Raw genomic sequence first — 15,007 nt, 5'->3', positions numbered from 1 at the left:
CCTGAGGGGCAGGCCTCATGCCAGGGATGGAAGTAAATGCAGGTGTTTTAGTTTAGATGGTGATTGTGAATGTGACCCTCCATGACCTGCAGTGTGAGTGCCGCTGCTCTAGAGGTTTATATGCTCCAGCTGGCACTTAAGGTACTTTGCTTTAATAAAATAAGTCATAATTCTTGTTTGTGTTCCCACGGTCAGCATAATTAAAATACAATGAAAAGGGTTTTTTTTTCATTTTTGGTATGTGTGTTTTGTTTAAATAAGCAGACTTTGTTTAGGGAAGCAATCATATAATTCTGTCCTTGTCCACTGTGAGTTAGAATTGCTGCACTGACCTAAGTGCTTTTGAGAAAAGCGAAAGGAAAAAACCTTCAACCTCTTTCTCTGTTCTTTGCTGAATTATTCAAGGCACACTGTGACCTTGTAGACATCACTGAGTACTGCAGCTGTTGTTATCATTAAGGTAGTTGGTACACCTGCCTTGTGTTTGTACTGCATAAGGAAGCTGTGTAATAATAGCTTTTTGTGGTTTGCACTCAGCATCCCATGGATCTGTTTCTCAAATGGTGGTGCATTTCCATGACACAAGGCATCTTCCCCAGATGCAGCAAGCCCTTAGCGGAAGAGCCTCTTGTCCTAAGGCATTGATCCCTAACATGGTGACTGCCAGTGGGTTTCCAGATGCTCATTTGCATCTCCCCAAAGCAAATAACCAGTCCTGGCTTACCTCCAGCTAACTGGAGCAGGAAGAACCCAGGAGGCATCAGAGGGAGCAGCACCCATTGAGAAACAGCTACCTCCATCGTAGGCTTGAAACTTCTGAACTCTTTGTGATTAACCCAGCACCTTATGGCAGCCATTTTATAGTTGTCCATGCTTCCTATCGCAGTCATTTTGTGGTGTCTACTTCCCATTCTCAAAATGTCAGGGTTGCCCTCACGCTGAATGAGTTTGGGGACTCCTGCCTCAGGGGAAGGCAACTTGCTCCAGGGCAAGCAAAGGCCACCAGCAGTGAAACAGATGCACGAGATCCACCCCCATGATTCTACAGAATAATTGAACTGTCCGCTGAGAGCTTACTGAGCAGCTGATTTCTCAGATTTAAGTACTATAAAACATTCTAGATATCTGTAAAAACAATCTGTGTTTAATGATGAAGTTTATTGCCTCCTCTCTTTGTCTTTAACTGTCAGAATTGGCAATAAACACTTGCTTAAACACAACTTTCAGTAGAAACTTGTTTTCTAAAATTGTCTTGCTGACTGCTGAAGTGAACTCAGATTCTTGAAATCAGGTATTTAGGATCAGTTTCTATATTAACACACACATGCTAAACTCTACTGGTTAGAAACGCCGTGCCAGAGGCCTTCTGTTCTGAGTCCTTTCAGGGGCAGCCTTGCTGTAGGCCTTTGAGAATTATACACCAAACAATGTGTGATTCTTGCATTTCACTTAATAATGATATTTGGCAGATACTGATGTTGCAACAGGCCATATTCAGCCAGATGGCCTATGCTGCTTGGAGACAGAAACAGCCGTTGCTCACAGAAATGAAAGCTCCTTGAAAAATTAAGTTCATAATCTACAGGGAACACAGTTGCCTCACTAGCAAATAAGATTTTTTTAAAAAGGTAAATCCAGCACTATGAGAGGGAATGTCAGGAAAAATTATAAAGCTGCCCTATATTGAATTGGTCCATCAGCGTCAGCATGATCTACTCTGATTGACAAATGCTCTTGAGGGTCCCAGGCTGTGGTCTTTTTCACATTTACATACTAAAAGATTACCCACTAACAGAGTTTAAAAGGTGGCAACAGCAGCTTGAAGGGCTCTTGGAGCTCAGCAGGGGTTCCCTCCCAGCCTCACACCACTTTCCTGCTGCAGTGCACACCTTGCCTCCACTTCACATCACTTGCTCGTTGCTTACTTGTTCGCTGCCCACTTGCTGCCTTGCCTCTGCTGCAGCTGCCTGCAGCCGAATAATCCACCCCAACGGAGTTCAGCTTTCCCAGTCCAATCTGGGATTCTTTCATGTGATCCAGCATAGCTGGGTTTATGCCAGATCAGCATAAATCTGTCTATTTAACTGTATCCCAGACCATATACTCCTAGAATTCATTTTATAGATCCACTGTAGCTAATTGCTTCTGTTGACTATTTGTTTAAATGTGTTAGAAGGACAATTGCCTTTCTGTAGTATCAAAAGTTAAAAAAAAAAATTAAAATCAATACTGGAATTGGTCCAAAAATAGCTGTAGTAGGAACTTACAATTAACTTTCTGTTACCTTTGGAGGCAATTTTGATAGATTTGCTCTAAGATACTTAGGAAATCCCGTTGTTTTCAGGGCAGTACTAATAGGACATGATAGTGTATTGCATCGTTTTGATAGACCTCTAATTACAATAGATCCAGCAAAGGTTAATTATTGATATGAATGTGTTGTGGTTAAACCATCTGATTACAGTGGCTGAGGACTCTGATTTATTTCCTACCCAGCTGACTCAGTTAATGAAGCCTGTAATGAAATGCAAGCCAACGGCTCGCTAGATTTTCTTTAATGCATTTACTGTTGCAGTGCATTTAATATTGTCTTAAATATCATTTTTGTGTTAACATTTCAAGTTGAATTTTCATTCTAGTCATTTCAGTTTATCGTCTACTTTCTAACTATACCAACTATATCTAACATTCTGCCTTGCAGTTTCATTTCTCTTAATGCTTTATAAGGAGCTTTGGGAGGGTCTGCAGATTTCTCTGCCTGGCCATGTCTACTACATAGCAGCTGCGTTGAAGTAGGAGTGAGGGGTTCATTGCTGCATCAAAGCATTGATGGGTCACCACCGCTACCAAGGGTAAAAGAGGGCCTGATCAGGTGCTTTCCTATATTTGAGAATCAGTCCACAGAAGCAGTTCATTTGTAGCTGATTTGGAATGATTTTAGTGAAACTAGACAGAAGTAGCAAAGCCTGCATAACACATAGGGCATAGGCTATTTATTCCTAGTGGCTGATCTGGATATTCCACTCTACTTGGTGGATGATATGGCTTGTTCACATCAATCAGTGATGGAACATTTCTTCGTACTGTGAAGTCTGCAGTAAGATGTTCCATTGGTCTCTGCTTGAAGAACTGGTTTTGATTTGTTTTTCTGTAGGGGATGTTGGCTGTAGAAGCCCCAAGAAGACATAAAGTGTCAGTACATGTACTAGCAAGGGAAATGGATTCCTGTAAGTACATAATACATTTATTTCTAAAAAAAAATTGTTCAAGTAAGCAAAATAGAAGAGTTTGTGCTGCAGATACTTGTCTGGCAAACCTTGGTTCTGGAAGGATTTTTATGACCTCTGGTGGATGGGTAGAAGCATCAGAGCTGGAAAACAAAGTGTAAGAAGTTTTGGAGATGATAGATTTCTAGGCAGTTCAAAAAACTACTTGGCATTTTAATTGTGCATCTGAATTCTTGGGTTGGAATAGTCACTTGGGAATTTTATGTTCATAATGGGATATTTTTGTTTTAAATTTAATAGGCCCAGTTGTGGGAGAATTTCCATGCCAAAATGATGTCAATCTGGCACCAGCACCACCACTGCCACAGGTAAAATAAAAACCGAAAGTTTGACCTTTTGTAGCTATTTATGAAAGAATGAAGAGTGCCTGTAACACCATCCAACCCAATTACTACATTGGGTCACGATTGCCTGTGAAAGACGGGTGTAAAGCTAGAGACAGATCTGCAAGTTGTATTTTCATCTTTGTGTCTTCTGTGCAGGCACACACTGGGACTGCACACATGCAGACCAGCCACAGAGATTTCCAGAGCTTTCTAGAAGACTAGGAAAGCCCCTCCTCCCTTTGGCGCTTTCCCGCCAAAAACGTCACATGACCATCAGGAGGATCACTATTCCCTCAGTCCTCTTGCCACTGCAGAGAGAGGATCTCCATTGCTGTTCTCTGCTTTTCCCTCACCTCTTTCTTGAGGCCTTTTTTAAAAGTGTTTAACCCTCAATAGACATTCTAGTGAAGAATACAACTACATTTAAAGAATTCCCCTGCTGTAATTTTTCCTTTAAGCCGCTAATCAGCAGATCATTATAATCCTTCTACCATCCCCTTTGAAGGGAGCATGAAACACATTTAACCCCATCCTTGGGCATAAAGTGCATTGCCCCGAGTGTTATAAACTGAGACTATTGAGCATCTCCAGTAACGATTGCATCTTTGCAAAGTAGGATAAAAACCCAATGGATCTCTAAGAACTAACATTTATTTGCTATGAGCTTTTGTGAGTTCAGCTTACTCCTTCAGATATCTCTGTGTTTACAGCCTATAACTGTAGTGTATGTGAGAAGTCTGTTCCTTTAATTTGGAGCTGGACTGCTCTAGTCCATGCTAGGATTTTTTTTTTAAAGGAGTGGCTGTTACTGTGACTTCACATAGAGACCCTGAATTCTTCAGGCCAGATAAAAAACACTCTGTGGGAAGGAAACATCTTGCTGTTAAATCCTTTAAATCCTTTAAATTCATTAGTGATGATTTACTATATAAGAAAAAGTAAAAATTCAGTGGTCTGTTGCTTTGTCCACCACTCCCTTTTTCCCCTACAATTCTTTTTCACATCTGTGTTGCTTTGTGGACTCAAAGGACCCAAGGTCTTCCCTACCTCTCCTCTCAGGGGAGGTCACCTGTCCTCTCGTTAATTGAACTATTCAGTTCAGTATTCCTCCAAGACTGAAAAACGTGTTATTTATGAGTTCTCCTTATTTGTTAAGGAGGACAGATGGAAAAGCCTGTTTTAGGTCCAGGTCATCTTATTTTGAGTATTGTAACCTTTACAGTTGTGCTTGGCTATCTTATTCACACCTATCTCTTCCCTTTCTGCAAAGTCTCTCTGCTGTTGGGGGTACAGACTGCTAGTGGCAGAATTCCAAAATCTTGAATGTTTATAAAATGCATGATAACTAGGTTATCCTGCTTGAGGCTGCAATTGTTTTTCCCTCTGGTCTGTTGATTGCTGGTTACAGACCCATCCCAGAGCAAGCTTCCCATTTTTTGTCCTGCTAGTTGAAAAAGGGTTTCCTTAGCCTTTTCAGACTTACTCAATCCACATTTTACTAAGATTGCTCAGTGTTTTCATTTTCACAATTGCAGTTCTGCGTTCTTATGTGTGTCACCTTGACGGAATTTGATTTTCAGTTTGAGTTTCACACTTCATGGGATACCTAAATTTAATAACAATAATATTTGATTTATATACTGCCCTTCAGGACAACTTAATGCCACATTCAGAGCAGTTTACAAAGTGTGTTATTATCCTCATTACAAGCGCCCTGTGAGGTGGGTAGGGCTGAGAGAGCTAGAAGCTGTGACTGACCCAAGGTCACCCTTCAAGCAGAGGAGTGGGGAATCAAACCCATTTCTCCAGATTAGAGTTCTGCCACTATTAACCACTACACCAAACCAACATAGAGTCCAATGTTTTCAGTGCTCATTTCTTCCCAGGGCAGCCTCATGATGCTGTGACTCTGAGATTTAGTGCCATCTCAGAGGCTGCCCCTGCTATGCGGGTGTGCCTCCAGGTGGCTACTGGTCTTCTGCAAAATGACTTTGTCATACTACTACTGCTTTTACCAAGAGTACTAGACATCTTACCTTTCTTTATCTTTTGTTTTACTGCAAATGCTCTGTGTCATTGCAATGCATTGCAGTAATGTTTCCTCAACTAACTGGTGCCACCTCCTAGATACTCTGATTGGAGGCATGGGCTATTTGGCCTTGCGACACACTGTAATTAATGGTCCATGGCTTGTCTTTGCTCCGTTGCTACCAGGGCCCCCTGTCATGGTGGAATTTCCTTGCTAATCCACTGGCAATGTTACCTGTTTTTATGTTTTATCTCCTGTCTGATTTTTGCTGTGCACATTGTTTGGCTAGCAGCACAAGATTCATTGAAGGTGAATACTATCTGTCTTTTCTTTGGCCCCATCATATCTGCTTCACTGTTTTCATTATTCTGGTGTGGATCTGCTATGTTTTCACTCCCACTGATGGCTTTGACAGTTTTGGTCAGCTCCTTTTCCTGCACTATAGCAGTAGTTTCAGTTTTTTTCTGAGTGGCAATTTCTACTGCTTGACTACTCTAAGTGGGTAAGAGTCTCTACTGAGGCTATAGCAGGACTTGGACTCTTTTTCTTGTGCTATTGACTATGTTTGGGACTTGAACACTCAACTTTCATCTTCCTTATTAGATCTCCAAAGACATTTAAAGTAGGGGTGTAACCCCTTGTTAACTTTTTGCAATTTCCCTGGTGCTTCACTTTTAGTGTACAGCACTTCCACTTGTTGAATGAGGGCACTGTGGGTTTCTATCATATCTGCCCCCCCCCCCGTATCGAGTTTCAGAATGTTAATGTGTCCAATGTCCTTGCCGGGATTTTCTACCAGGTTTGGCTTTCAACCCTTGTATCTTACAACACTGTTGGTTGTATTAGTCATTCATGCTCCAAGAGAGACCGGGCAGTATCCTCACACAACCCCTTCCTTTGTGGGTTGGTAGAAGCTATCATACTCTCCCTTGAGTGCGTGACTGTTCAGTGCCCTTGACCTAGCACAACTCTCCCCACCAAAGCACTGTTTTTCCTTGCTGCATTCCTGCTTGTACTTTGGCAGGGACACTTTTAGAGAACTTCCTGCTTCTTTAAAAGCACCTCTGGGTGAATGTCTGAGATGCTAAGCATTTGTTGGGAAGGTGGTCCTCAGTAGGCTCTTACTTTGAGAGCTTCGCATCCATCTCCTTCAGTAAGTGAACTTGCTACTCTCCCAGTGTGGGACTGCGCAGAAGCCATGAAGATGAAAACAGTTTTGCACTTGCCTGTAACTGTTGTACATCAAGTGGACATATCCCTCCTTCCTGCGCTGCTGTGAACTCTCTGGAACTTTAGTTTCTGGGGGGTCTACAGCAGTGGCCTGAAGAACTGAAGGAATAGTGCGCCTCTTCCTGGTCATGTGATGTTTTGGGTGGGAAAGTGCCAAAGGAAAGAAGGGTGCTCCTAGTATTCTAGAAAGCTCTGGAAATCCTCTCCATGGGTGGCTTGTGTGTGCGCAGTCCCAGTGTGTGCCTGCACAGAAGACCACTCAATGAACAACAGTTTATAGGTAAGTGCAACCCTGTTTTACCTTCTCTTTTCTTTCAGAATGTTTTGGCAGTGTTTACTTGGCCTTTTAAATTATATTCAGATTACTGAAATTTTAAGGGCTATCTCGGATGCTGAAGAAATTACTGTACATAAAGGAAGCCTGCCTCCCCTATGGAGTACAGCCCCCTGAATGGTGCTAGATATGTGTCGTCCCAGGCGTGCATATTTTGGATGGGTGGGCAATGTGGTCCAGTGATAGAGAGCATATGCTATGCATGTGCAAGATCCCGTGTACAGTCCCTGGTATCGCCATTTTGAGTTTCATTCTTCATTCTTCCCTCCCCCCACCAATCATTGCCGTCTTTCAAGCAGCCCGTCCACACTTAGTTTGATTCATATTTCCTCAGTGCTATGATAGAAAGCTGCCTTCTACCCTTTTGTAGATATGTAGAGTTTGACAACTGTTTGCTAATGCTGGGGGGGGGGGCGGGGGGGGAATCTGCACGTATTTGAAGACATTCTTATTTCACATATCTTAGAAATAATCTTGGGCATTAAAAACTAGTACTGAGGGTGCAGCATAGCTGTGTTTTCATGATCTAATAGTGGCTTTCAGTGTGCTGTTTGGAAATGATTTAGTACCATGTACACCTGCTGTGGATAAACTAATGTAATTTCCTTTAGCAGAGAACGGCTTTCTAATCATTGCCCCCATCTACTTGATACATAGCTTTGGAGGAAAGGGCAGCTTTTATTTAGCTGAGTGTGCGTTTATTTCTTTATTACAATATTTCTGTTCTGCCCCAAATGGCAAAACTTACAATAAAAACCATGAATACAAAAATGAACAGTACAGAGACAGGCCTGTTTCCATCTTACTGATATACTCATCATGATGCACAAGAAGAAGCCTCATCTTAAAAGCCCTCTGGAAGAGTATGGCCTTGCACACCATCCTTCAAATGGACAAAGCAAGTGCCTTCTGAACCCTCCTCCAATGGGCCATTCCAAAGAATCAGTTAAATGAACAAGGAAGGCTTAGGGGACTGGAGAAGGAATGAACAATTCTGTGAGAGTGTACCATAAAGAAAAAGCTGGCAGGAGGAGAGCAGTTAACACATGGGTTAATAATCCAGAGAGATGTGGTCTTTTTAGATATAGTAATAGTAAGTAATAGTAACAGTGTGCTTATATGCCACCCTTCTGGACTCACAACAGTGAGTGCCACACTCACAACAGTGAACAAAGTCAGTGTTGTTATTATCCCCACAATACAGCTGGGGAGCTGGGGCTGAGAGGAGTGGCTTGCCTAAGGCCACCAGCAGAGTTCATGGATGTAGTGGGAGTCAGTCACACTGACAGAGTGCAAATTTGCAACCCAGCCACTTAGCCACTACATGAGGCTTCCAGGTCACAAAGGGCTTTAAAGGTGAGCACCAGCTCCTTGCATTGAATCTGGAAGCAAATAGGCAGCCACAGTACTTATTTCAATATTGGTGTTACACGTTGGAAGCGCCTTGCCCCTGTTTAAAAGATGGGCTCTTGTATTCTGGTAGTGATTGAGACTTCTGATTAATCTTGAGGAACAACCCCACAGATGTCAGAAAAGTCTAGGTAGGGTAACAAATTATAAACATGGTATAATTGAAAGAAGGTGATCTCAGCAACAGCACCAACCTGCTTCTCTGTTCGCAGAGCTGAGTCCAAAAGTACTCCCAAAACTCTTTATATCTGCCAAAGATAAACTCTATCAAGGGTCAGCAGATCAGTCTGTTCTAGGACATCAGACTTCTCAATCAGTTTATCACCTCAGTCTTCAAAGGAAGGTCTTAAGTTTGTACCAGATTTAACAGTAACTTTACCACAGCGTGTAAATATTTGTTTATCTCTTTTTTTCTAAAATGCTTATTTGCAGCCAGACGTGATTCAAAACATGACAGAGTTCAAGCGCAGCCTGCCACTCTTTCCCCTGGTGAAACCACATATCAATTTCATGGCTGCAAAACTGTGAAGACTCTTGAGTGAAGAACTAGAAGCGGATCAGTACTTGTGTGACTTCAGTGGGTTTTGAAATGAACAAACATAACAACAAACAATCCTGTCTGTTATGAGGCTCTGATTCCTTCTAGGTTCATTCAGCATTAATGATGTGATAGGGATACAGCAATTAGACAAATAGGCTGTAGTCATGTGTCACTTTTATTATAGAGCCACTCTTGGAAATCAAAATCAAGTGGTATATTCAAAGGTCTTTGTAGGTATGGTATATTTTACAATAGTGTGTCTCTTTTAAAGGTTTTGTTTTGCATAATGGAATATGAAGAAGCTTTCTGAACAAACACGTTACTTAAAATGTTTTTCTTATGGAAGGTCATAAGATTAAACCTCTGGGGAGATGTTTTATTTGATGTGGAAGAACAAAATGTTATTAAAAAGCATGTGTTGACTTTCTTGCAGGAAGAGTATTGAATGATACGTTCTAAAAACTGATTGTCAGTGAAACCAACCATCTAGGTTTTATGTGGATCAGTGGAAATAAGAGAATTTAGCAACAAATATCAGAGATGGAAGAAGAGTTTGATAAATATATTGAGATGGTTTTAATCTTTATACGCATTTGAAGACATTTTATATTCAGACTAGTAAAATGCTGGAAACACTTGAGTAGCCATTTTTTTCTTATCAAGAGTGTTAGTTTGTTTATAAACCTTTCATTTTCTCAGGGTTGCTCTGAAAATGTTTCCTTTCATCTGCATAAATGAAATAATTGTAAACATTTTTTCCCATTTTTCATGTACAGTTTTTAGATAGGCCATCAGACTCTGTTTAGGGTATGACTACAAAAGGCTATTGGTGACTACTAAAAGACATTCAACACGAAAATGAAACTGATAGGTGCAGCCAGTTCCCTACACATATTTACTAAGAAATAAGTCTTTCTGTGTTCACTGGGACATAATCTCAAGCAAATGTGTATTGGATTTCATCCTTACTGTGCCCAGCGAAAATATGTCTTTATCTCTCTAATTTGCCATTGGAATGTCCAAGACTGGATGACATAGCTAACATCAGTCTTAGAAGCTACGTAGCTTTAAACAGGTGATACCATATCTTGACCTGCTCTTACCAGCATTTAAAGAGCTAGATGCAGACTTTCAGAATTCTTCCTCAAGTTTTAGATTTTACAGTGGCAAGAAAAGAAAAACTATTTGATGGTACATTGTTAAACTAAGGCCGGATTTAAATGTGATTCCGTGGCCCAGAAGCACACCCTTGGGAGTCTTTGCATTCGCATAGTGTCTCATTTAAACTGGGCTGTTACCCATGCAGAACAGCTACATGACAAGTCATGTGAGTGCAGAGTCCCACAGAAGAGTAATGTTTACTCAACCAATTCAGCAACTAAACATCAGCCTAACCAACTCAGCATCAAATTGGGCATGGCCAAGGCAGAATTCTGTATGCTTAACAGGATTGTTTGCCGCATTTTAAACACTACAACATCACCAAGAAAACCGTTACCGACTAACTAATCAATTATGAAAGAATATTGAACACGTTATGTGCAAAATTATGAAATTTACTCACACAATATTGATATCAAAAAGTCGTTCTAGCCACTTCTATTTGAACAACTATAACAGTATGTATATTTTCAATCCAATAAGAAACCTCAAAGGGGCGGTAGAACATTCACAGTGAGCCCCTATTGTTTGCAGAAACATCCAAACTTATCAACGAGCTACAAGAGCCTCTGTGCAATTTCATACAGTTTCATACAATTTCATACAGAATTCAATATGTACAAAGCACCTATAAGTTGCCCAAGTCAATTTTTAACACAAAATCAACTGGTAAATTCAAAAAGACAGTTTTCAAAATTGTAACTGAACGGGTCAGCCAGCAAGAGGTCCCGTTTCCGGTATCCCCTTCTTCAGAGCAGTTACAAATACAGCGCGTCAAACAACACTTCTATCATAATTACAACTCGCTCACCGGCGTGTGTGAAAGAAAGGGGGTGACCCTTTCCCTAAAAAATCGCATTTTAAACACTGCCTTAAAGTTTATCTTTTACTTTGTATCATTTTTATTCAGCATTTCAGGTATCTGATATGCTGTAATAGCACAACGGCCTACTCTGTTCAGGATAAAATACAACAAACGTACGCCTGCTGAGTTCTAGGAAAAACAGCACAAAGCAGACATATTTTATATGTATAATAAAAAGGCAGGAAATATGGAATGATTATACAAAGTTTTAGCTTGTTTAGTCTTCAACCTATTGATTTTAGTGGGCTTCTGCCACTAAAAGCACATAGAGCATACCTTTCAAATATTTACTGTTTTATTATGTTCATTAGGCAGATTCAAAGTATAGAATATTTAAAATGGAGGGTTCAGACACTACAACTGAAATCTTAAGTGAAGTTCCACTCTTGACTTCAGTGGACTCAGAAGGGTGTAACTCTTCTTTGGTTTACACTGTAAAAGAACCCAATTCTAGACATCGGAAAATCTCAACAAATGTTGGTGCCTCTTAACTGAGAAAACTGATCCACAAAATACTAACCTTATTCAGAGCCTTGATTGCTAAGGTTTACCATCTGGTGCTTTGGGTATCCCCCATCCATGTTATTTGTTACGACTGATGCCATCTGACATTGATTGTCAGAGTCTGGTCTGCTTTGGATGAAATCGATTGTTGCATCTACCTGGAGAGAAAGTATATAACAATGATAGATTGTTTACATTAATTAATAAACTAGGAAATAAACTATTAACCTTGGGCCATTGAGTTAACCTCTTTTCTTAACCTATATCTTGTATTTGTTTCATCATTGTTGTATTTCACTTTAAGAATAACAAACACATCACATGTCAGAAGAACAGAGAGTTTACAGAAAGAACTAAGACCATAACCTCCCAAAATGTGTTTGTGTTCTGAAAGTCAGTCGTTATTGCCTCCCAAGTTCACTGTGTATTAAAGCTGGACACACAGTAAAAAGTTCCTCTATTTGTTCTGTTATATATCAATGACATGTTGTTTTTTCACCATACAGTAAAGATGGTGGTCTTATCTACTGATCTCATCACATGGTGAAAATTGATCTGGCTGTATGTTAAGCAATCAGATAAACTTTGGCTGCACCATGTACTGTAATGTGTTGAACTTGGCAATGCACTCACAGTGACTATGTATGTTCAACTTTGCATTCATTCACAGCAGTATGACTTGATTCTTAAGTGTACATGTAGCTTTGTTCACAAGATGGAAGTTAATGCCAGGGGTTTCAATAGAGTTTGATAATGCCGGTATTATACAGCATGCGTGGATTCAAAGGGTTAGTGTTGAGGATGAACTTTATGGTGGAATTCCCTACATGACTCAAGGACAATCAGACAGAGGATGACACCCAGGAATTTTTTTATTCAATATCCAGAGAATGCTTGTTTGGCAAATATTTTCTTCTATTGTTAAAAGGATTGATTGGCCATACAAGCAGCTCTGTCCTTAGCGTGATACAAGCACAGATTCACTTGGGATCCCCGAGATGGCAGAATGCGTTTTTCAATAATGCTTATAAATGCTTTTATATCCGGTGGTCATCCCTGTTTTCCTTCAGTTGTGATGGTGAGTCTTCCTCTGCGGGCAGATGGGCAGATAAAAAAAATAGGTAGGGGTTGGGGTTCTTACATTTGATTACCCAGTGTAGCATCTTGGGCATGAGAAAATGTAGGCTGTATCCTAAAAAATTACTACACAATAGAGGGATCATAGTTCCTCCTCTCCCCCTCTATCCTGAACAGTAGGAAAATACATAAAGAAAAATATAGGAGGAATTAGGTGAAAATATTGAAAAACGTGCTGCTGTCAACAAATTGTTAGCATTTCTTTATTCCCAAATTTCTTTCAGAGTTATTTTACTACATACTCCCTTAAAAATGTAATAGTTTTAAATTTTTATTGAATAACGGTCCATTTTTGTTTGTAACTTTACTTTTTCCTTACAAGAATTATTTGTATTATTTTTAAAGAGAAAATTGGAATGCACACTACAAAACTAGTCTGAAGTTTTGTATTGAAATGTGCATTTTGGTGAATAAATGTCACTGACTTTGTGTAGAAAATTAATTTAAAAATAGAAGATAATTCTTGATGTAACAAAATATTTTAATTGAATTTATATTGTAACTTACACAATTTAAATCCTTCCCATTGTTCCACGGTATAGTACATACGTATATTGCAAATGTGAAACCTCTGGTAGATGGTGTAGCTGGCTGGCCTGAATTCCATGAAGCCAACCAATCCTAGTTGATTTCAGAGCTGCTGAAATGCATGCCTTGTTGTCCTAATAGTAAAAAAAAAAAGTATGCTAGGGTTATGAATAGAATGTTATGTTTTGTAATAGTTCATTGGTACAGCATGTGCAACAAGCATCAAAAATTCTGAACTGGATTCCAGAGGAGCCTCTCTGCGTATTCAAGCATCAGCCACACATAGCAGATTTCCAGATTTGGCAGCATCCCTCTGCATCTGATGACTTGGATCCAATGAAACGTTGGAAGCAGTTTTCTTGCCTCTCCACTCCCACTGCAGCCTAAAATACTCTGCAAAATGTAGCTTCCTAGGAATAACATTTCAGGGAGCATTTCAGACTGCAGCAGGAGGGGGTGGGTAGAAATCCTCCATTCAGTCCAAGCCAATGCATACAACCTTTGCAGAGCATGGCGTGAGGGATGCTCAGAGATATTATTGAATGAGAAGCTGAAAAGCTTCTCTCTGAGTCGTATACTTGACCCATGTCCCCCTGGACCCTTGTCTATATTTACTTATACAAAAATATAGACCCAGCCTACTTCAATAAACACCATCAAAAGCAATTATTACGTTTCTTTTTAAGTGTTCTCCAGCATTTTATAGTTTGAGAGTACAATGCAGTTTGGTAACTCAGGCATTATCAGTGGATTCTCTCTAGCAGATCCAAAGCTGCAGTGTCGAAAAGCAATAACCAACTACCTAGACTACACTGTAATTCAGTTTTAGTGCTCGTTAACAAACATTTATGTAACAAACCATAAATTATGCCTAGATGACTGTAATTTTTGCAAATGCTGTTTTGAGCAATTGATGTGGAATTGGGTGCATGTTGACATAGTATGGCAAAGTGTTTTGCCATACTTTTGACAATAAACAATCTGAATATAACCTCTGGACTTCCTAAATGGTTTTGTTTTTTAACTTGTCACGTAATGGTAGTAATTCATTTGTCAGTGGCTGATTTCACTGGCCTCCAAGGTATCACTTTTAGGAATATATATATATATATATATATATATATATATATATATATATATATACACACACACACACACATATATATTTTTTACAGGTTTTAATAGTACTATAACAATTATCTTCTTACCTTGGGGTTTTCTAAACAACCTTTTTTTAAAAAATAAATAAATGGTACCAAACCAGTTGTGACTAGTTCAAACCATAAGTAATTGGGAGCAGCTGTATTTGTCAAAATAATTTTTAATTGAAGCTTTTCAGAACATTTGTCCTTGAAATATTACTTAATTTTGTTCAGTTAGAAAGGGGTTTTGGCTGTATTCGTCTTAATTTATAATAAAAAGGTCTCTGATTTTCTTTTATCTGTTACATTTTTATATAGTTTTTGCTGATTTTGTTGGTCATCCAGAAATCTGATCCACGTCTGTTTTGATTAAAATAGATTAGTAATGTGTTCCTGAATACATACATTGATAAGCCCCATTTATCGCAATACTATTTGTTTAGAAAAGGCTGAGTTTTATCATTCAGTCCTGCCGTCATAACACACCAGTCCTTTTTGTTGTTCTCTCATCCA

At 39.6% G+C, this 15,007-nt stretch overlaps 1 protein-coding gene across 5 annotated transcripts in view; it reads left to right on the top strand.

The window, feature by feature from the left end:
• The window catches only part of IDE (insulin degrading enzyme), a 105,806-nt gene extending 91,463 nt beyond the window's left edge, over positions 1 to 14,343 (top strand). For all 5 annotated transcript variants that reach the window (XM_054982787.1, XM_054982789.1, XM_054982790.1 and 2 more), the window contains exons 23-25: positions 3,155 to 3,227; positions 3,528 to 3,595; positions 9,049 to 14,343. In XM_054982787.1, coding sequence (XP_054838762.1) covers positions 3,155 to 3,227; positions 3,528 to 3,595; positions 9,049 to 9,144 — 237 coding nt within the window. In that variant the 3' untranslated portion in view covers positions 9,145 to 14,343. The remainder of the gene's footprint in view (positions 1 to 3,154; positions 3,228 to 3,527; positions 3,596 to 9,048) is intronic.
• Positions 14,344 to 15,007: the final 664 nt, after the last annotated feature.

The sequence above is a fragment of the Eublepharis macularius genome, chromosome 6 (assembly GCF_028583425.1).
Source record: "Eublepharis macularius isolate TG4126 chromosome 6, MPM_Emac_v1.0, whole genome shotgun sequence".
NCBI lineage: Eukaryota > Metazoa > Chordata > Lepidosauria > Squamata > Eublepharidae > Eublepharis > Eublepharis macularius.
This window is presented reverse-complemented; position numbering and strand designations above follow the sequence as displayed.